Source organism: Hibiscus syriacus, unplaced genomic scaffold, assembly GCF_006381635.1.
Source record: "Hibiscus syriacus cultivar Baekdansim isolate YM2019G1 unplaced genomic scaffold, ASM638163v2 tig00111402_pilon, whole genome shotgun sequence".
In the NCBI taxonomy this organism is placed as follows: Eukaryota; Viridiplantae; Streptophyta; class Magnoliopsida; order Malvales; family Malvaceae; genus Hibiscus; species Hibiscus syriacus.
This window is the reverse complement of record NW_024063082.1, coordinates 2,357,481-2,381,012: the sequence shown is the minus strand read 5'-3', so window position 1 is coordinate 2,381,012 and position 23,532 is coordinate 2,357,481. Positions and strand designations below refer to the sequence as shown.

Genomic DNA, 23,532 nt, shown 5'->3' with positions numbered 1-23,532 from the left:
AAACTACAACACAATTTTTGAGTTATAGCAACAAATTGCAAAACCTGTTGAATAAATTCTTAAAGTTAGAGCCGGTCAGTCTTCCCTTGATTTTCACCTCAATATTTATATTTATCTTTTGCTTCTCTCTTAACTTTAGTTGGATTTGAACCATCACCAATGGTTGGTTAAAGAGCTCCTTGAGTTCAAATAACTACATCTAGGAGCTCAAATAACTACATCTATAAGGTATAGATACATTATCAATTGTTAAAAAATGATTATAAACAATTACTACCTTTATAATCACCCCACTATTAAAAAAAACTTTTCTCGTTGGTATTAGAATATATAATAATTGATGCATTCTCTATTTGAAAATATGTGAGATTTTTTATTTTCATATTGTAAAAAAAACACTTATGATAGGCAATCACAATAATGATACTGAAGAGGCAGGTTATTGTGCTAATGAACCTAGAGTTAATGCTGGACCAGCAAAAGCAATAAAATGAATTAATAAAAAAGGCGTCTCTCTATGAATTTGAGTGAATTTACAAAGGCAACCAAAAAAGGCCAAATGGGTCGGATTCTTGCGTGTTCACTTCAGGATGGGTAATTTTCCCCCAACTGCATATATCCAATTCCAATTTAACTGTACAGCTTTAATCAAAATCAAAAAGGACATTCTCATCTGTGATTTAACTCTAGGGTAAAAAGCCAGCTTGTCTATAACGACTACCACTAGAATTATAAGCTGAGCTTTCAACACTTACAGATATGAAGACCTCAAGCTCGATTCTGATCTCGGTAAAGTTGTTAACACAGCTGTCCTGGCTCTCTTTTTTCAATGGTGGTGTTTTCTTTTCAAAAATTTTACTTTCATGCTTTAACTGAAATGGCCACGGGTGATCACCAAATTTATCCATAAATTTAAGCAAATGCAATTACTCGGTGTCTGAGCCTATAGAAAGATATAATCTCGGTCGAACCGACCTTTTTTGCCGAGGAAATAAGAAAGGGCTCTCTGTTATTTGCCTACTTGACTTCCCATGTCTATTGTCGTTCATACCAAGCAACAGAGAACCTGCAGAAGAAAATGCTTGAAACTTGATAAGAAAAGAACGAGTAGAGGTAGGAAATACTAAGGTGTGCTAATGTCATCTACGAGTGTTATATAATCTATTTTGTTGGCAGTGACATGAAAAATTTAAACAAAAGCTTACAATATTTTTTTTTCCGAAAACAGCAAGGAAACTAACCGGTGTCTGTAGAACACTCTTTGGAAGGTATCTGCTGCCTTGAATTCAATCCATTAGTTGTTGTGTCCCCATGGCCGCCAGTTGCACCACCTCCAAGCCTAAGTGAGATCCAGTCGTCAGTACGGATGCCATTCGATACATCAGCTTCATCTCTCAAATCAGACGGTGCTGATGCACCTGAAGGACAGGTTGGAAGAAATATCTGAAGCGAGGGATCTTCTCCACCAAAGAAGGCATTGTCCACCAAGCCATCATGTATATTTGTATCAGCCTGGCCAATGGAAGAACCAGGGACTAGGGGTGGAGATCCCATTGTTGTCTCGGGAGCCAATGTATAACCGTTCAGTGTCAAAGGGCAATTGAGCGAATTACGATGCAGATCAATTAAGGCATCTGAGACATCCGTATCTGTACTAAATAGTTGAAACCCTGAGCCATCTTGATTTCCCGGAGGTAATGACCAAAGATGCATGTCAAATTCATCATTGGGAGTAAAAAGACCCAAATTACCAGCAGGCCCAAGAGATGGATCTTCTGAATATGGTTGAGAAATTTCAGGAGGTGCCACTGGAAAACTAAGTCCACCAGCGTCATTTTGATAATCCTTATAGGCGTTTGTAGGAGATATCAATATTTCATTTTCTTCATCTGAATCACTAAGAACAATAACATCTGCATTTACTGCTGGTGCAGATTGGTTCCGATTAGAAAATTCATATCCTGAATCAATGTTCAGAGGCACAGAATCAAGTTCAATTCCATTGCTTGTAAAGTCATAAGTTCCACCAGCATCCTGATTTACACTGGGATCCTCACCATCCTTACCACTTTCAGTAGCACTGCTACTCATTGGGATAAGTTTCTGGTCATGATGTTCAGGCCTTTCATGTAATCTACTAGCAGAAGGGGTGTTTATGTCTTCAGGATTGTTAACATGCCAGTACCCATTGTGATTCCGGATTCCGAGTTTCAAATCTGCATGCCCTTCTGAACTACCTTCAAGTTTGATCTGCTTCAAAGTTTCAGCTTTCGACTTATCCTCCACACAGCCAGATTCACATAGGGTACCATCAGGAGAGTGCCACTGTGCAAGATCACCAAGTTCCCTACTCTCATTTTCACTTTTAGCCTTTGCACGCCAAGAACCATCAGGCTTGACCTCAATCTCTGTAATATCTTCTCCACAATTTCTCATCTGTACGACAGTTTGATCATCATTATCCCACACATTGACATCATGAAGATAACTATAGAACAGGAGGGTACACACCTTGGATGTGATGCGATTAAAATAAGGGTCGATTATAACATTCTCCAATGAATAGTTCTTCAGGCAAATTGGGCACTGCCACTGCAATCATACAAATGCTTGTCAAAAGCCTGAAAGAATTACAAATGATAACAAACATGTTAATATTGTTCCTTGCCTTCCTAGAACGTTGGTTAAGCTCCACAAAAACTTCAAGATCAAAACAACCCATGTGAACACAGGGCTTAAACCTTCCAGCCAGCTTCATTCTGGAGCCACTCATCTGTCACAGAAAAGCACAAAAAATGAATATCTCAAATAACTAGAGCAACTGCAAAAGGAGAACACAGTAAAGTAGTCCATTCAAATCCATTGGCACTGAACAATTGTAGGGGAGGATAGGTGGGAGAATCATCACTCCTTGGAATGAAGTGGACCAGTAAAAAAGAAAAAAAAACGTAAAACCAGTAAAAAAAACTATTTTTTGTGAATTTTACTATTATTACTACTACTGTTTTTTGTAAGAGATTTATAACTCATCATATATTAAGCCAAATACAAAATTTTGTCAACTAATAACTTATACTTTATATTTATTTAATAACAAAATCATACATTCAATGATAATTTTTTTTAATTTAACAATAAGTTCAACAGGTTAAACCAGAGGTATCACAATTTAACCTCCATTCCAGCTTTCACTCATTAATGACAATGCATAAGCTCATCGATATAGCATGCAGTACTTTTTTATAAATAAGTACATCTTAGTGACCATGCATGATAGCCTCAACCAACATTAAAACTACAAACCCAAATACACACACAACAAAGCAAGAAGCCTCAGCTATTTGACATTCTATAGCAACTATGCTGAGAAGTGATACATCAAGAACTGGAACCAGCAATTTTGCAAGCCACAATAACCATCCATCCTAGACATACTTCACAAGATAAATTAATTAATACTTGAAAAATGATGCCCACTCAGTTTACATGTAATATCTCTAGCATAAATCGTGCAAATCTGCAAAAATACAGGCAAAATTGCTAGCATCCTATAAAACAATGCAACTCACAGGGCACCGTAGGTTGACTCCAAAAAAATCTGCAACAACTTCTAGGTCGCTATCACCATTGTCTGTTGCAGTTCCACCACCAACACAACGACGAACACGAGAAAGAGCGTCTTCCAGATGTTCACCATCATTCTCCTTGGGAATCATGTTGAGTATCTAGGCCAGTGATAAAATAAGAGAGCAAATTTCAGTTGCATTCCCATGTAGAGGTTCACAGTTTAGAACCAAACAATAAAATATGAAAGCCCAAAATTTGATCTTTTATGTTTCCCCCTTATCTCTTCTTTATTTCTAGATAAATTATCTACTATAACCTCTCAATCTGTGCCAGCTCCAGCATCTTCCTTAATCTTTAAGACTACAGCCAAGATAAAGCACTGTTCATCTTTTTCTCAGTTTCCACAATTGATAGTAAAGTGTTATTGTCTGTTATATAGTATCAAGATTTTTAAAATAATTGAAGAAGCCAAAGGGAGGAAAAACGGGAAAAATGCTTTGTTCAGGTCACTGATTTAATCTCAGTCTCATTTTACTTGGATCTCATATCCATTTCAATGTAATGCTGACACAGGCACCTCACCCAAAATGCAAGGAAAATAACTATTAGGTGATCAAATATCTAATTTATAGTGATTTGGGTCAGAAGCATGAGATATATATTGAATGCAGTAGTACGAAGATAACATGGTCAATTATGACGGCACTAAATATATTTACATTCTATTTTGCCTTATTAATAAACTAATCAACACTGCCAAAATCAATCAAAGAACTAGGGCTGTAAACGAGACGAGCCAAATCGCGAGCTACTCGATATCGACTCGATCAAAACTCAATAAGTACTCGACTCGAATGGACTCGAGCTCGAGAGCCGAAACGAGCTACTTCATACTCAACTTGAAAAGCTCGTGAGCTACTCGAAAAAATAATATATTTAAGATTCAGGTTCGAGTTCCAGTTTGAGTTTTAATCGGGTTAAATTTAAGATTTTTTTATTTCGAGCTTTTATGAGCTTTTTCGAGCTTCAATTCATGGTTTCGAGTTCGAGTCGAGCTTAAAAATTTTAGGATCATGAGTAATCGAGTCGAGTCGAGCTCCATTTATGAGTTTTCAAGTCGAGTTGAGCTTAGCAATACTCGTGTTCGGCTCGGCTCGTTTACAGCGCTACAAAGAACTAGCAAGCATTGATAAAAACATTATATGCAAAGCTCTTTGTTTCGAAAAAGGAGGATATATAAATTTTTACTACAAATATCCATCAGAGATCAATCTTGTAGTTCCAAAGAATGAACAATCCAGATTTGAATTTTTTAAATACCTGTTGAACAGATCGTCGTTTAATGATTCTAACTCCAAAACAGAATACACGAGCATCGCATCCAGCCAAAGTTATCTTATTAATCCCATCTTTAGTACATGGAGTTATCTGATCATAGAATACACAACAAACAAGAGATGAGAGTTCTGCCCATGGATGTTTCTTGCATAGCCAACGAGAATTGAACAAGCTTAGAAAGAAGATTGTTATTGCTTACTAAATGGTTTACAGCTTTTATAGAGTAGTCTAAGTATAAATAAGGAAACAATCCCTAAAAATCAATAACTCCCTAAGAATTAGAGACTAAGATTAGATCCTACTGTACAAGGGAACTCCTAGGAATAAGGTAAGTAATTTATCTTTAATTTTAGGAATTTCAACACTCCCCCCTCAAGCTGGTGTGTAGATATTTATCAAACCCAGCTTGCCAATAATTTCATCAAACATGTTTCTACTCAAGCTTTTGGTCAACAAGTCTGCAACTTGTTGTCTCGTAGGTAGGTAGGTAACACAAACCTTTCCCGAGTTAATTTTTTCTTTGATGAAGTGGCGATCAATTTCCACATTTTTTTATAGAAGTTGAAGGTCTCATAAAAACTCCCTTCGTATTCGTTCACATACTAAAAGTATGTTAACGAACATTGGAAGGAAGAAAATAGTGCCTCAAATTTTATTGATAATAATACCCGATACAAAAGACACCACGGAATATCCTCTCATGGAGATGTACACCATTACAACAAACACCTTAACCCTATATAACCTCATCCAAAGCCACAATCTAATCACCTACTTCTAATTACACCACTAGCAGTAGGATTAAAACAATGCAACAGAACATAATACAAATTAAAAACAACACCTACAACCATATAGATTAAAACAAAACCACAATTGAAGAGACAAGATCTAATGAGACTCGTCTTCTTCAGGAGCCCAAGAGTTTGGTTTGAATGAATGCTCTATCTCATGCACCATGACCTTGAAGAAGTTGTCACCAACCTTCAATTCCACCATCGTATCAATTCTCGCATAAGTCTTTGTGAGGACTTGAATTTTTGCCCAAGCAAATGATGATGGAGACTGACAACTTTCGTCGATGGCTAGTAATAAACCCCACTTATCAACAATGTTCTTGAAAGTATCCCAATTTCCACATGTTTGGTGCGATCGTGGTGAATAGGATTATATGCTATGCTGACAGTTGTCTGGTTGTCACAATGCATTTTTATAGGTCTGGTATAGGACACTTTTAGTTCTCCCAGTAGTCGTATCTAGATTCCTTCGCATATACCATGGGATAGTGCTCGATATTCTACCTCTGCACTACTGCGTGCTACAACGTATTGTTTTTTACTTCTCCATGTTACGAGATTACCCCAAACGTAACTATAGTAACCTCTTGTAGAACGTCTTTCGTTAACATCACCTGCCCAGTCCGCATCAGTGTATACTGCTACACTTCGGTTGGCAATTTTCTTGAAGTGCAGGCCTTTACCCGGTGTCCCTTTAAGATACCTTAATATCCTGTACGCAGCTTCCAGATGTTTTTCCCTTGGAGCATGCATGTACTGGCTGACAACACTCACACTGAAAGCTATGTCTGGACGAGTGTGAGATAGGTGGATAAGTCTCCCTACTAGTCGTTGATATATCCCCCCATCGATATCTTCTCCATCCTGATCAGTTCCCAATTTAAGATGAATTCCATAGGAGTTTCAGCAGGTTTGCAGCCCAACAAACCAACTTCAGAAAGCATATTGAGAACATACTTTCTTTGGGAGATGGAAATACCTACCTTAGACCTTGCTACCTCCATTCCAAGAAAATATCTAAGATTCCCCAAGTCCTTGAGTTCGAATTCAGCACTAAGAAACTCTTTTAGCCTTTTAATTTCGCATGAATCATCCCCTGTTAATATTATATTGTCCACATAGACAATGAGAATGCAACATTTTCCACTTTTTGAGTGTTTGTAAAACATGGTGTGGTTAGCCTATCCTTGAATATAGCTTCTACTAGTCATAGTTTTGGCAAATTGGTTGAACCACACCCTTGGAGATTGCTTTAGTCCATATAAGGACTTACACACTTTGCCCTTGCTCTCTTCAAATTCGGGTGGGAAGTCCATGTACACTTCCTCATTTAATTCTCCATTGAGGAAAGCGTTTTTTAACGTCCAATTGGGTCAAGGGCCAATCCAAGTTGATAGCAAGGGATAGGAGAACTCAAATGGTGTTTAGCTTGGCAACTGGTGCAAACATCTCGTCGAAGTCAAGGCCATAGGTTTGAGTAAAGCCCTTAGCCACAAGTCGAGCCTTGTATCGATCGACACTGCCATCGGGTTTAAATTTTGTAGTGAAGATCCACTTGCATCCTACGGTCTTCTTACCACTTGGTAAATCTGAGACTTCCCGCGTTTCATCGTCTTTGAGAACCTTTATTTCTTCCATCACAGTTTGCCTCCACTCAGTTGATTTAAGAGCTTCTTCTATTGTTTTTTGGAACTTCTACAGTATCAACATTAGACGCAAAGGCTTTATAAGACTTAGATAAGTTTCCATAGGGTGTTGAGTGCAGCTCCTTGTTCCCTTTCGAATTGCAATTGGAAGATAGATGGACGATGATTGAGGTGAGACTTATGTTTTAGAACAATCCTCAATTGAGGATGAAATTGGCATTGTTGTTTCAATTTCAGGAGAATAAGGTCGTCGAGAGTATACCCGAAGTTCTGGGGCCTGTTCTTGCTGCCTTCCTGGATCAGGCTGTTGTTCTTCGGTGGTGTGATTGTAGAGGTAGGATCATAAGGTATAATGAGAAGGGTATTAAGGGTCTCATCTTCATTGAGAGTCTACCCTGAAGATGAGATGTTGAAGTATGGTTCATTCTCAAAAAAGGTGACATCTCGATACAAACATTCGGTGTAAGGTTGGTGAGTAACACTTATAGCCCTTTTATGTGGGAGAACAGCCAATGAAGACACGTGTGGGCATGAGGATCAAGTTTGGATTGATTGGGTTGATGATTGTGGACAAAAGCTTTGCAACCGAATATTTTTGTTGGTAGGTTGGGAACACGAAATAAGGGAAAGGTCTTTTGAAGTGAACGTAGAGGTGTTTGAAAATTTAATACCTTTGATGATAGACGGTTTATGAGATAGCAAGATGTGAGAACAACCTCTCCCCACAAGTATTTTGGGACACCCATGGTGAACATTAGGGCTCGAGCCATAGCAAGGAGATGTCCGTTTTTTCTTTCAGATATCCCGTTTTGTTGATGTATGATGCCTTGGTCAGAAAGGTAAAGGCTTAAGACAGAGTTGAAATATTCTCTACCATTGTCAATTCAAAGAGTATGTATGGTAAAATTAAATTGGGTTCGAACCATTGAGTGAAAGTTTTGGAAGATTTTGGGTGTTTCAGATTTTTTTTGAGGAGGTATACCCAACAAACCCTAGTGTGGTCATCAATGAAAGTTATAAACCATCTAGCCCCCATAACATTCTTTACACGACTGGCTCCCCATAGATCACTGTGTATTAACGAGAAAGGTTGAGACCGAACATAAGGCTTTAATGGGTATGGTACATAGGTGTGTTTGGATAATTGGCAAATTTCACATTTCAAAGAGCTCACACTTTTATTACGAAATAACAATGGAAGATGTTTCTTCAAATATAAGAAGTTTGGATGTCCTAGTCTACGGTGCCATAACATAATTGTATCCCCTTTTGAAGTAGATAGAGCCAATCCTTCTTGTGTACCGTCTTTATTCCAAACATAGAGTCCATCATCAACTTTAGCAGTACCAATCCTCCTCCTCGATTTATGTTCCTGTACCACAACCAATTGCAGAAAATCCAGCAAGAACATTTTCATCCTTGGTAAGTTTACTGATTGAAAGTAAATTACAGGATAATTTTGGGACATGTAGGACTTTATCAAGGGAGAATTTTTCTGTTAATTTTACTTTTTCCAATTCCAGCCACCAGTGAGTAGGATCCATCAACTATGAAGATTCGGGATTGGTCATGACAAGGAGTATAAGTGTGAAACAAAGTGAGGCTACCTGTCATGTGATCAGAAGCACCCGAATCGAGTATCCAAGAGGATTTGTTTGGTTCAAAGACGATGTTGAGGGCAGTACCTCGGGTGGCTAGAGAACCACTAGCCATAGAAGTACCAAGAAACTTATGGAGTGTCTCAAGTTGGGGCGAACGTTGAGAGCATCATCTGCAACAATGGAGGTATTAGTGGACAACATTGAAGTCTTATTCTCCTTCTGGTTTTTTCCAAGATAGCCATGGAGTTTGAAGCACTTTTCCTTTGTATGACCAGCACGATTGCAGTGGTTGCACCATGGTCTGTTTGATCCAGAATCATTTCCAACACAAGATTTTTATGGTTGATGACTTCTAGAGATACGGGCAGAATTTTCAGGAGGACGGTAACCAATTGTTGTCATAGGTTTAAGTTCTTTTGGGTCTCTCATCATGACAAAGTCGTCGTTTTTCTTCTCTTCTAACTTCTGCAAATGCTTCCCCGATTGTTGGTAGAGTAGTTTGCCAGAATTCGTCCACGAACCTCATCTAACTCACGATTCAGTTCTATTGGGAACTCATAAAGGTGTTCTTTATTGAGATGAGTCGTACTTAGTGTGTTCCACGCCTTCACCCCAGTCTACCTCGTAGTACATATCCAGCTCCTGCCATAAAATTTTCAGATTGTTGTAGTCGTGAGTTACTTTGAGTGCTCCTCGTCAAATATCCTTTAACTTCAGCTTTATCTCGAATACTTGAGAGGCGTTTCCCAGATCCAAGTAGTTTTCTTTGATTGTATCCCACATGTCTTTTGCAGTTTTGAAGAAGAAATAGGTGCAACTTATATGGCCTTCCATTGAGTTAATTAGCCAAGCCATTACAATGAGTTATTGAGTTCCCAAGTCGCGTAAGTCGGATCTGTTTGGGCTGGTCGAGAAATTTCTCCATTGATGTAACCTAATTTGCCACGGCCACAAATTACCATAATGACCGATTGGGGCCATTGCAGGAAATTTTTTCCATTTAGACGATGATTGGTGTTTATGAGGGAGGAATTTAGGTCCCCTTGAGAGGTTCCTTAGTTAAAAGTCTGAGTCATTTGTGAGGTTTCAGTTTCGGATAGTGTTTCATTGTCACCCATGGAAAATGGATTCAACCGGAGAGGTAGGAAAGATTAACGAGAGGGACAAGAAGATACAGACGAAAGGAGCAGGATCGAATGATTCCTATAGCTCTAATGCCATGAACAAGCTTAGAAAGAATATTGTTATTGTTTATTAAATAGTTTATAGCCTTTAATAGAGTAGTCTAGTTTAAATAAGGAAACAATCCCTAAAAATCAGTAACTCCCTAAGAATTAGAGACTAAGGGGTTGTTTGTTTACTTCAGGATGATTAAGCGTTGAATGATTTAGAGGCTCTGAATGTGACATGTTGTTTGATAATGGCTCTGAATCATTCAAAATGTACTTTGATGCTGAATCATTCAGCACTGTTTTGCTGAATCATTCAGCACAGTCTTCATTCAGAGGTGAGAAACAAACACGCTGAATGCTGAACGGTTCAGCATTCAGCGTTAAATGGTTCCATTCAGAGCCAAACAAACAACCCCTAAGATTATATCCTACTATACAAGGGAACTCCTAGGAATAAGGTAAGTAATTTATCCTTAATTTTAGGAATTCCAACAAGAATTAATAGGTTCTATAATGCACATGCAATCATCTGCCTGCCGGCTTCCTCAACCATTCTAATCACATGCACTCACATGTAAAGGTAAAATCTAAGGAACATATGGTTATGTATACATTGAGGAGAAGAAAAAGAAAACTCACAATTGGACCATCATCACGGCCATTAGCCCCCAACAATTGGGAGCCAGGTCTATTAATAGCACGAACAGGAACACCTGTTTAAAAAAATCAGTTACCGATCAAAATTGAAATAAAAAAGTGCATAAAATTTATTTTGATGTCAAGATGGAGAACAAGGTTGTAATTAGGGGAAATCCAATGCAAATATTCCTCTTTCTGTTTTTTTTTCTTTTTTTCTTTTGGCTAGATCCAAGTATTCTTCTCTATAAACAGTTGCAAAGCAATTAAACTGCAAAAGGAGCTATAAACAGCAAAGCGGTAGAAGAAAAACATTAATAATCATACCATTAACCTGCAAATTTGCATATTGTGGCCACTGCATCCTGAATGGGACTTTGTCATTTAGAAGCATGCACCATGCCTAATTGACAAGATGAAATACAAAAATATCATGATAAGGAACAGAAAAAACTATATATCAAACTGTACACTTTTTCTATACTAGCCAACCTGGACATCATACTCTTGTTTTGTAAGCAAGTTCTTATCTGCTCTAGTGATTTGAAATGTTTTCTCCACACTTTGCATTGGATTTGTACTGCAAAATGTAGGATATGAATCACTACACAAACAAAGTAATATTAGCAAAGTCACAAACTGGATTTTAAAAGGCACGTCTCGGATGCGCCTAGGCGCGAGGCGCAGCCGGGCGATGAAGGTAGCGCCCGCCTGGGTTGAGGCGAGGCAATTTACGGGAGACAGAAGGAGGCGCACGCCTAGGGGCTTTAGGCGCCGGGCTTGCGCTTTTCAGATTTTCATATTTTTTTTAAGATATTAATATTTTTAATAAATAATTATATTTTAATATTAAAAAAACACCCATCTAACTTTACTAACTCTGAGTCTCTCCATCATATGCCCCTCTTCACTATAATATTATTTAAAGAACTATAATATTATTTATCATGTTAGTTTGAGTGCAAAATATGATCTATATTATATATTACAAACAGTGCACCCCGCATACGAAAGGCGCACGCCTGTGCCTTGCGCCTAGGCTCCAGGGACCTTTTGCGCCTCAGTGCGCCTTGCGCCCTTAAAAACCAAGGTCACAAAGAATTACAGAGAAAGAATAAATATGATGATATTCACACCTACACAACCTCAAAGTTCACTTTGTCTGTGGTTGTGTATGTGTTTGGAGGTGGGGGCATTAACATTTCTCATATAGTGCACTCACCCATCAGTAGGGACATTTGTAACAGCCAACTTCACTGGATATAAAGGATGTGCAATGGTAAGCCAAAAACTGCATATGCAGAACCACATCATAAATTAAAAGAATGTAACATAAAATTAAGATCAAATAGATTGAACAATATTTCATAACTCACTAATAGCATGCCTAGGAAAAGGATAATCTTGATGCATCCAGATGAATACTTGATAGATACAAGTGTATATTCAAATACTAGATGGAACAATAAATATATGGTGCAGCAAGAACTAAGTGCTCAAGAAATAGCATGTTTCTTCAGTGTCAAAGGTTATTCAGTATTAACTTTTTGAACATCAAATCATCAATATAGCATCACAGCTACAAACAACAGTATTTTGCAAGTTGTCTGCGGTACTTTTTTGTCCAGCACTATGGCAAAATGCGCAGGCAGAACTAGGTGCATGCCCATACAACACTGATTTTACATACACTAAGAAAAACTAGTTCCTACATTTTCTCACTTACCATTTTTCCCTTTCTTCTGCCTAGATTGTGGAAGGCGCAAAAGTTTATATTTAAAATGCATATTCCCACTATCAAGGAGATTTAACCAATAGTTATCTTTACCGAACCAAACTAAAGTGAACATCTCCTATGTTAACAACTTAACATATAAAGATAGAGCACATTCAATTAGATGTGAAATATAAGAAACAACTGACATATTCCAATATCATGACACTGAACTTCAGCCAATAACCAAACTGCAATCAGTAAAAATTTGACCATCAATTTTGAAGAAATCACGCATTTTGGATGTGCACACACGCAAACCGACACGCAGGCAGAGGAGAGACATACGGGTCAGCTCGGCTCAGTCGACAAATCTCACAATAAAAGTAATCAGGAACTGCCGGATTTCCTTCCATAGGCTTCTCTGGAATTATAACACAACCAAAATGTTGCCATACTTGGCATCTTGGATCCTCGCACTGTCAATATAGCAATGACAGAAAGAAAAAAGCAAGTAATTATTTTGAATCAAGCAAACAGAAATCCCAGTTTGATAAGGCAGAGAATTTATCTTAGATAGTTGGACACCGAACATTCCAAAGACTGTTGTCATATCCAAATCACTTGACATAAAAAGCCCATTGTGGCAGGAAGATTAATAAGCTCATTATCATTACCCTGATAATGTTGTCAGTCTCCAATGAGCTTCCACAAGGACAACGAACTTTGATATCTGTTTGGAAGGAGTCATCCGCTTCTCCTTTAATTTTAACAGCACTGCTGTCTGACACACCCTGCTCCTTGGATGCCAATTCAGTGGCACCAGAAACCTGCATCTTCCTGAGGACAAGACATACACTTTAGTGAGAGAAAATAAAGAAATCAAAGCATATAATGATCAGATATACTGGATCCAGTTGGCCAGAATCGTCTTATCTAAATAGTAGGTCAATCCTTGTTCACAAAAGGAAAGGAAGAAAAATAACAAAGTCTGTTATAAATGCTTCCATCCAAATCTTCAATATATATGAATCATAAATGTAAACACAAACCTGTATGATTCAAAAAAATCATGAAAAGATCCCATTATAAAAGTTTCCATCTAAATCTTCAGTAGAAATATATCATAAATTTAAACACTTACCTATATATATCATCAACGAGTTTTGCGACATCTTCCTTCCCCACAGGAGTCCTCTTTGCCCACATCTTTGCAACTGGAAAGCATAAAGTATACCAAACATTATTACAAAAGCTAAAAGTAGTGGTTTTAGGAATAGGAAAATTCAACTGAATATCATACTCAACTGCAACCGTTCCCCAAAATGTTGCACTCATAAGGAAACAAAATTTACAGAGAACCATGGGAAATTCAACAGATTATAATGAAATGAGCAGATCAAAAGGTCAAATGTTACAATCTCATTGATACTGAGAAAGTAGAGCATAACAAGGCAGAAAACCAGTTCCATAATTACTTTCCTTGATCACATCCCACAGACTCCCCCAAAACAAACACACACAAAAAATCGAGTGATACAACGTCCTACCGAGAACTAAAGCCAAAAACAATGTACATTAATATTGACTGTGATTGAGTTAAAGACACAAGCATATCAACGGCTAAATCTAGCACTCTGACAACCTATATCACAGGATGGCAAAAGTAATACCAGAAAGAAATACTCAAAGATAATATAATCCATAAATGACTGTGGATGCTACAAGTTTCCCATTCAAGCAAAATGAAAGGCTATGGAAAGAATATTTACCTTGTTCATCAGAGAGAGCACTTAATATCCTCTCAACAAGGTCCTACAAGTGAGATTTACAGAACGGTCAAACATAATCCTACACCATTAAGGTGCAAATTATAATAAAAATGCAGATAATTGACATAAAAACAATAATCATAGCCCCCAAAATTTTTAAGGCTCTTGAGTTGCTAAATCCACCAGTAAATAGTTTAACAAATTTAGGTGCAACACACTGCAATTCCAATGACCTCACAAACGGACGGGTGAAATTCATGATTCACCTCTGCACACTCAAAAGGACATGCATGAACTAAAAATGATAAATTAAAAAAAACACCTACCCATTTTTCGGTAAAAAATACTGTGATCTTATCGAAAAACGTTAAAAGTTACAATAATTAGTAGCCACATACAGAGAAATTAAAAAAATAAACGAGAGGGAAAACACCACAAACAATGAACAGAGGGAAATAAGAACAAGATTCCACAGAGACATTTCAAACAAGAGAATTAAAATACAGTCTATAATCTAAACATTCCACTAACCTGCTTCTTCCCCTGCTTTGAAAGCCCCAATTGAGTGAGAACATCCTTAAGTTCTTTTATTCGAAAATATGCCAACTTATCCTACAATAGGAATATTACATAGAAAATTAGAAATTAGCTCCCCATGAACAATTTCTTTTCAGGAAAAACAAAAATGGTTCAATGTATTAGCATCAAGCATAACATACTAGGAACTAACTGAAAACCATATATATATATATATATGTATACTAACTTTCGGCTTTTGAGTTTGGTCTTATACTCCGACTAACAGAATAATACAATGATAAGTATAAAAAAGCCAAAAGTTAAGTGGCGGTATAAATAAAGTTCGAGAAGCCATTGTCCACAGCTAATACAAATTCTCCGTCTAAAATAACTGGAACAAACAAAACATCCATAATGAGTTCACTCACAAACTTAAAACTAATTGAGAAATAAAGCCACTTAAAGTCTAGCATACGTCTGAACAAGAGGAAATCTCCACTATCAAACTAAGTTCAGTAGTGGATACCCCTTCAATGATGGGTTAACTGGCATCCAACAATTACATTGCAAAAAAGAACTAGTTGATTGAATTTGATAAAGAACAAAAAATATAAAATATAAAAAGCTCAGTTCTCGTACAATATTCATTAGTTAACTCCTATACAATTACACACGAAATATCAAAAAATATATATAGATTCATTAGTTAACTCCAACATAATTACACACTAAATTATTTTATGAAAAAGAAAAAGAGGAAAATACCTTGCAACTAGCCACCAAATCCATATTCAGGTTACAATCTGTATCCAAGCAAAAACCAGTAATCAAAAACCTAAAACTCTAAAAAAAAAATACCATTCGATCTAATCAACAATAACCGAGAAAACCGCTAGAATTAAAATTAAATCATATTAAATTAATCAAACGACCAATCTTCGAAGAAAAGATAGAATCAAATTAAAGGACCTTACGAAAAATATGAGTAAAATAAAGGGGGGAAATCGCGATGCCTCGAAGAGGAGGTGGGGAAATAGGGTTCGAAGAGTGGAGGTCGCCGACTTTTTTTTGTTTTTTGACCAGAGAGGCCCAACCAGAAGGAACCAATTCCTCTCAGAAAAATTACAAAAGTGACCGGACTTATTGCCGATGATCAAATTCCGTTTTTTGAACGGGGAACACGTCCGGGTTAAGTTACGGTGAAGTTGCGTGTTCGTTTTATAAGATACGCACGCCCTTGTTTTTTATGGGTTAAACTACCTTTAGGTCATTAAATTGGACAACATTCTATTTTGATCATTAAACTAGAAATTTTATCAATTAAATCGCTAAAATTTTAATTTAATTTCAATTACATTACTTACTATTAATTTTGCGTAAGTCACCAACAGATTTGATGATGTGGATCGTTTTAACTGAAATAATAAGGATTTTTTAGATAAATAATAAGGAATTTTATCATCATTATTTACACATTTTTAATAGTATGATTATAATTTTAATTAAAATTAAATCACTCAAAAAGATGACAACACGCATCATCATCCTATTAGTGAAAATTAAAGAAAATATGGACTGATATGAAGAGAATCAAACTTGAGACTTTAAGAGAGATAACACTCAATCGCTGCGTTAAGTTAAATATATGTTCTATGATTAACGAAAAATATATTTAGGTTAAACTCTAATTCATACAAGATTGAAAAAATATATATATAAATTAAGTTCGGAAGAATCAAATAATTGACATATCATTGAAAATATATATATATATACGTCAAATTATATTATATTTGATATAATATTTTTGTATTTCCTTACTAAATTTAATGTTTATAATTATATATAATCATTAAACTAATCTTTTAATCTAAATAATATTTTTAAAAATTATATCTATATATAAGCATATTTATACACATGTGATTAAAGTATATTTTATTAAAAAATATGAATTAAAGTCAATCCATATTTTTTTATAAAATATTGTGTTAACTAGAGTTTAACTTGAATATATCTTTGTTAATTATAAAATAAATACTCATCATGATATATCGAATAAGTGTTGATCTTCTATACTTTTAAATCTATCTCATACTTTTTTAACCTTCATTAGATGATAATATGCGTCATTATCTTAATGTACGAATTATTTATAATTAAAATTATGATCAAATCGATATAATGTATTAGTAACAAAAACCAAATATATTTGAGCAATTTTGAGGTATGTATGTACATACGTTGACTCAAGCCACTGTTGCGATGTGATTCTGCCACATCAACACTTCTATATAGTGGAAAAAATAGAAGACGGACTTGATGACGTGTTCAGCCGTTGATTTTGCCGCCGATTTTCCACCGGAGGTGTTGAAATTTTAAACCAAACTTTATGAGGAAGAGAAGGAAATATTTAGGACTTGAATATTGGTCCTAAAGTTGACTTTTAACTTCTATTAAAGTTATTTGTTACTTAATCAATTGTATCCTATCTTCTCAATCGTTCGTGTTTCGGTTGGTCGAGAATTACAGTTCAAAAGGAAAAACAATGGTACCACTTGGATACGGAGGAAGCTCTCCATTTGTGTTTTTCACTCGAATGCCTCGAAGTCACCCGCGAACATGGATTCATAACGATTAATGAAGAGCCATGAGAGTACGTGAAATCCAAAAAGCCGGTGTCCCCTCGTCTCTTACAACTTACAAGGCTTGCTTATTCCCATCTTTGGTTTGATTATTGGAAGGTACAATCAGGGTTACAATACGGCGTGGATTTTGTTGCCTACCATTACCATCCGGCCCTCATGCATTCTGAGTACGCGGTGTTGGCACTGGCAAAAGGAGATAATGATCCAAATGGCCGATTGATAGTGTGATCTGATGTTTCATTGTACGGTTCGACTCTAGACATAATGATGTTCCATACCTAAGGGATGTACTGAATTAATCTGAGTTCATCAACCGGTGTGTTTTATAATCATGTTATATCGAGATAAGAATGTTGAACTTCTTTTAATATTGGTGATTTATTAAAGTGTTGATAATTAACATGTTGGTTAACTAGAAAAAGCAACATAACAGTAATCAAGAAGGTGATACCCTTAAAGTGCAAGGCAACAAATACTGAAACCTTCAACAATCATCATCTTACAACATCAGTTATGATGGCTGAAAATATAAGGAACCCAACAACCATAAAAATGAAACAGTTCCTGGAAAGACGTGAGTTTTTTTTTCAGACCTTTGGATTAAATAGCAGTAATATGATTAAGCCTTGGTGGATGCCCCTGCCTTGATAAGGTCTTCAAGTGCCTTCAAAATCTGTTGCTCGCTCAAACCTTCCAAGCGAATGCCCCTCTCGACACCCATATCTACATTGGAATCAAATAAGATCAGTGAAATCTGATGCCACAACGAGCACGGAAATTGACAAGAAAAACCTATCAAACATAATGAAAGAACCTCATGTTGAAATTGAAACTATGAATACTTTAAGTGTCATGCACACACCAAAAGCTAAAGGTGAAACCAGTAAGTTTCTTATGTCACGTTTGATACATAAGTGATAACATAAGGAAAAAGCTTAATTATTACATAAATTATTACATGAGTTTTAAAATAGTTTGTCTAATATAAAGAAGAATTAGTATAACTCGAAACTTGAAGTTAGAAAGATGAGTAAAAACTAATAACTATTCAAAATAAATAGTACATATCCCTTAACTTTGTTAAAATTAAACCATCGCGTCGTGAGTGGCTAAAAATTGCCTGGTAAGGGTAGTTTATTGTAACCGGTGTACTAAAACATGAGAAAAAATAAACACTCCAACCAAACATAGCATTAATGTTGCCAAGGTATTTACAGAGATGAAAGTGAAAATGAACAATATACATTTCAATTCCCAATATCAATGGAGTTACAATTATTGATATGGTTTATGGAATATTTGTTTCTATCTTATGTAAACGCACAGCACATGACTCGCCTCTAAAAATGCTCAAACTACATATCTTTATTTGACCTAGGAAATTTATTTACATGGAGATAAAACGTAGAGGAACTTGATTGGAAAATTCCTCAACAGTTTTTTGAACAAAAGAACACTCCTCTTCCTTCTCTAATGCTTTTCCTGAATTTCTACACCTATCTTCATGTAATGTTCACAACCAAATATGCAAATGCAATCAAATCCAAGACTGCCGTCCTTTCTTCTCTTAATTCACTCCTAAATCTTATCTCTTGTATTACTATTCACAAGCTTTATTGCTTCACGTTTCCTAATCTGTTTTTCCCTATAATTGGTCGGCCAAGTCGACCCAAAACTCACATGATCTAGAAGCTACCAAGAAATTACTACAATCTCAGACCCAATTTCCGTGCACAAGTTTGTGATCAAATCTATAGTCTACACGGAACTAAACTCAAAATCATTCTACCACAACTACAACCTAAAACTCCCTAAGGCAAATTTATCTCAAATTTGTCATACATTTGCCAAATCCCCACCAAAGGGTTTATTGTGTTTCAACAACAACTAAAAAGCACAACTTTTATCCATTCAAAGAGCTATTACATTAGGAAGTGCTCCCTTAAAATTTTATCTAATGTCATAGTTACGTATCCAAGATTCCTTAAGATTCTCATTTTTCGGTTTTTATTTATAGCAAAATTTGGAATGGAAAGTTGGAAACTACCTTTGACACAGAAAATATGTGTTAGCATCTTAAGTTACTGATTCTTAGAATAATCTGATCAGCATTGGATTGTAGATACACGACAGAACCAATTAACATCACCAGAAATGCAGCTAGGGTGAACAACGGGATCTTTCATTATAACATATTACAAATCTAAGTAGGTTCACCATTTTGAACCGTTAAAGACCGCTAACTATTTCTCAACAGCGCTCTTAAATTCTAAACCAAAATTAAAACAAGCAAATTTCAGGGGGGAGGAATTACCATATCTAGCCCACATTTGGGACTCAATCCCACTGCATTCACGGATGAGGATCGGGAGTTTAGGGTTTAAAGTCTTAAGATCCTTGTAATTATTCTCCACGAATGATCTAATACAAAATGGGAAAAAAAGAAAATTAATTAATTATATGAAATTTAAAAGTTCAGATTGAGGAAAGAGAATCGGAAATAAACCTGGCGGGGGCACTGGAAGGGGATTTTTGGCAAAACAAAATCCGTAGTTCTTTGAGATTTCGACATAATTGGCTTCTCAACGCCATTCGTCCTTCCTTGATGAGTAAATTTAACGTTTTAGGGTTTCCAAAGACATTTGTAAATTGTAAAAGTGGTGGAGCGATTGAAAGAGTAGGACTGGGGAAAGCAGAATGTGAATAAATAAGACTGTGTTCGGAATTGTAGAGCGACGAATTTGAATGAGTTAAATCCTATTGTTTAATTAAAATATGAATTGAATATTAAATAAAAATATATTTATTAAAATAAAACTAATATTTGTATCAATTGACTTGATTTATTTCGCGAAGGACGATGAATCGATGATTTCGGATCTCATTAGTCATGATCAGATTAATGTAAGATGAAAAATATTTAAGTTTATAATATAAAATTTCTTTAAATTTTTAAAGATAATTACTGTAATATCCTTCTTCTTATATATATATTTTCAGCCTTATTTTATAAATTAAAATGAGAACTTTTTATATTTAAATCAGATTGAGTGTATGTTTTCACCCTAAATCTCAAGTCAATTTTGAATCAAATGAAATTTTTCTAAAGTCAGATTTAATTGAATATTAAGTGAGAATAAAATATTTGAATCAAATTTAAATTGACAAAAAATCTAATTCAACCCATAACAGTATCATCCCTAATGCCTTTAGAATTTTATATACAATATGAATACATAAAAGAATAGAAAGCATTGAACATTACATCTGAATACCCAAAGCAAAACATCATGAACTGAAGCAAAAAAAAAAAAAGTAGCAATCTAACGCAGAAGAAAGAAAATAATACAAGGAACAAAAAACTTGGAACGTGGGCTAGGCCGGCTTACACTCTGTCGTAATCGTCTTTCGGTTGGGCTCTAGAATTGGGCTTCAACTTAGAAAAATGTGGATTGGAGTCGCCACCGATCATTTATTTAAAAATAAATGGGTTGATCGGATACTCCATTTCTTACCTGATCTGCATCTTACCAGAAATATGTCGAGCTCGGGAGTCGATTACGGTCAATGAATGATTAATACCCTTAAACCGCCCTTTCGATACTACGTAATTTTCAGTTGTCTTAATTAAGAAAAATAACAAGTTAAATTAAAAGGTAAAATTTCGATCCTAATTACTTACCCTTGATTGATTTGAAAATATCCTTTAAAAAAATCGAGAAATGTGTTAGATAAACAAGATAAAGAAAACAAATAAGATACAAGGAAAAATAAAAAATAAATAAATAAGTAGATAAGAAAAAAAAGTAAAATAATAATTATATATAGTAATATTTGAAAAGGAAAAATAAATATATATATATATATCAAAGTATTAATAAATAAATAAGCTATATATACACCAATACTTAAAAATAGAAAAGCTACCCTCCCAATTCATCGAAAGTGGGGGGCTTTAGTAAGAAATAACAAAAAAATGGACCCTCTAGGTTAGTAGTATATAATAATGTTTAATAATAATAATGATAAAGACACAATGTTTTTTCTTTTTAATATAATATAATAATAATGAATAAATAAAAACAAATAATAAAAATAATATAAATATATAAAGTTATAAGATATATTACATAAATAAAGAAATAATCAAATAAAATAATTAAGAATATATATTTAATAATAGGTATATAAATAAACTATTAAAATATAAAAATATATACGACTAGATAAAGATAATTACAATATATATAGTAATATTAGACTTATAAGTAAAATATTAAAGAAATATATATATATAATAAAATATAGTAAAAAAATAAATGAAATAATTATATATATATATACATATAATAATAACATGAATATAAAATAAATGAATAAATATCCATATAATAAATAAAGGGACTAATATAGATTTTTAAAAAGCTCTTCTCCTCCTTTAACCGAAAATCAAACCGATTTTTAAAAATAAACCTCGGGGTAGATCTAGGTTCGAAACTTCGAAACCCCACCCATTTTGGTCATCGAAGCAACCCACGTTTTGGGTTATTCGAACCAAATCTCAAGAAAAATAACGTGCACATGCAAAAGAAAAAAAAAGAAAATTCTACCTTTTATTTCCTTTTCAAATCCTTTACAATAGTTTTGCCTTTGTATCTTCCCGTGCTTTCCTCTATGTTTTGTGTGTAAATCTTGTGTTACAATGGTGAGTTACAATGGCTATTTATAGTGTTTGTGGATCCTATCTTTAGGAATTTAAATCTTAGTAGAACTCTATCCTATTTTTAGGAGTTTGAATCCTAGCAAAATTTTATCCTATTTTTAGGAGTTTGAATCCTAGTATGACGAAAATGTGTGTTGACAGCTGCCCCTCTTTGCCCATAGTCGTGTAACGGGGATAGGGCAAAGATTAAAAGACACACTTTTCGTTCAGTGGAGTTGAAAATTAACTCTGATGTTTCAATAACTCCCTGTCGAATTGAGTTACGGATGACTCCTCCATCGTGAAGTTGAGTTCATCTTGAAATGATATGAAATTGAAGTCGTAGTTCGGAATTTGAATCAGCACGTGGCTTCCCGTTACCCTTCGGTCTTCTTCTCGGTTTAAACACCTTGGATCGGAATCGAACTCAGAAATCTTCATTGACATATAGTTTTTTCTTGACTTAAGCTATGTTGTTTGAAAATGGTTGCTTGTCACTAAGGCACGGCTAACCCAGGCCATCTTCTCGACTTGAAAACCTCGACTGCAACCGGAAAGTAGTGCGATTGATGTGTCATCGAGCTGAATGGAGTCGAACTCGATAATTTTGATGGCATATAATCCTTCTTTGAGTTGGATATCCTTCGTCGTGAAGTTGAAATCCAAGTAAGTAGCATTGTTCTGAGTCCAATATCCTCCGTCGTGAAGTTGAAATTGGCTCTGGAACCGGGAAATTGTTTGTTGACAACCAGCCGTCCCTTCGTTGTGAAGTTGAACTTGTGTTGTCTCGAGTCCAATATCCTTCGCTGTGAAGTTGAAATTGACTCTGAATGAAATTTTATTGACAAGCAACGGTCCGTTCGTCGTAGAGTTGAACTTGCGTTGTCTGGAGTCCAATATCCTTCGTTGTGAAGTTGAAATTGGCTCTGAGATTAGGAAGTTGTTGTTGACAAGCAGCGGTCCCTTCGTCGTGAAGTTGAACTTGCATTGTCTGGAGTCCAATATCCTTCGTTGTGAAGTTGAAATTGGCTCTGAAATTGAGAAGTTGTTTGTTGACAACCAGCCGTCCCTTCGTTGTGAAGTTGAACTTGTGTTGTCTCGAGTGTCACGATATCCTCCGTCGTGGAGTTGAAATCGCGGATGTTTGGCTTCGAGCTAGACATCCTTCGTCGTGAAGTTGAAATCTATTCTCGAGCAAATTGTGTCGTTTCAAGAGAAACTGTCTCAAGGGAGACAAAATTTGTTTGAAGGAAAACATATTCAAAGATTTCGTTAAATTGTTTTCAAAGTTTATGTTTGGAGAGAAACTGTCTCAAGGGAGACAAAATTCGTTTCAAGGGAAACTATCTCAAGCGAGATAAAATTCATTTCAAGGGAAATTTTTCAATGTTTATGTTTCAAGAGAAACTGTCTCAAGAGA

General features: G+C 35.5%; 2 protein-coding genes across 4 annotated transcripts; both read right to left on the bottom strand.

The window, feature by feature from the left end:
• Positions 1–888: 888 nt before the first annotated feature.
• Positions 889–15,993, bottom strand: LOC120162344 (E3 SUMO-protein ligase SIZ1-like). Of its 3 annotated transcripts, none has more exons than XM_039172506.1 (17): positions 15,732–15,993; positions 15,528–15,565; positions 14,775–14,855; positions 14,244–14,286; positions 13,616–13,688; positions 13,149–13,311; positions 12,820–12,950; positions 11,980–12,048; positions 11,250–11,337; positions 11,085–11,160; positions 10,761–10,834; positions 4,888–4,995; positions 3,570–3,725; positions 2,669–2,773; positions 2,512–2,592; positions 1,242–2,436; positions 889–1,066 (listed from the first exon to the last, which is right to left on the bottom strand). In XM_039172506.1, exons 2-17 carry the CDS (start codon positions 15,549–15,551, stop codon positions 927–929), a joined length of 2,607 nt encoding a protein of 868 aa, XP_039028437.1. In that variant the 5' UTR covers positions 15,552–15,565; positions 15,732–15,993; the 3' UTR covers positions 889–926. The 3 variants fall into 3 exon arrangements, with proteins under 3 accessions (XP_039028437.1, XP_039028438.1, XP_039028436.1); XM_039172507.1 differs by having other exon boundaries at positions 15,737–15,993; XM_039172505.1 differs by lacking the exon at positions 15,732–15,993 and having other exon boundaries at positions 15,528–15,696.
• A 1,797-nt stretch (positions 15,994–17,790) lies between these two features.
• On the bottom strand, positions 17,791–20,096 carry LOC120161623 (NADH dehydrogenase [ubiquinone] 1 alpha subcomplex subunit 2-like). The gene is made up of 3 exons (XM_039171841.1): positions 19,917–20,096; positions 19,725–19,831; positions 17,791–18,133 (listed from the first exon to the last, which is right to left on the bottom strand). The coding sequence occupies exons 1-3, from the start codon at positions 20,000–20,002 to the stop codon at positions 18,030–18,032; spliced, it is 297 nt and encodes a 98-aa protein (XP_039027772.1). The 5' UTR covers positions 20,003–20,096; the 3' UTR covers positions 17,791–18,029.
• Positions 20,097–23,532: the final 3,436 nt, after the last annotated feature.

Coding starts and splice junctions, on each gene's coding strand:
- LOC120162344 (XM_039172506.1), bottom strand. CDS start 15,551: ATGGATTTGGTGGCTAGTTGCAAG. Junction 13,689..14,243: donor TGCTCTCTCTGATGAACAAG/GTAAATATTCTT, acceptor TATGCTTTCCAG/TTGCAAAGATGTGGGCAAAG. Junction 2,593..2,668: donor TTAACCAACGTTCTAGGAAG/GCAAGGAACAAT, acceptor GTATGATTGCAG/TGGCAGTGCCCAATTTGCCT.
- LOC120161623 (XM_039171841.1), bottom strand. CDS start 20,002: ATGGCGTTGAGAAGCCAATTATGTCGAAATCTCAAAGAACTACGGATT. Junction 19,832..19,916: donor CCTTCCAGTGCCCCCGCCAG/GTTTATTTCCGA, acceptor ATTTTGTATTAG/ATCATTCGTGGAGAATAATT. Junction 18,134..19,724: donor CCAAATGTGGGCTAGATATG/GTAATTCCTCCC, acceptor ATTCCAATGTAG/ATATGGGTGTCGAGAGGGGC.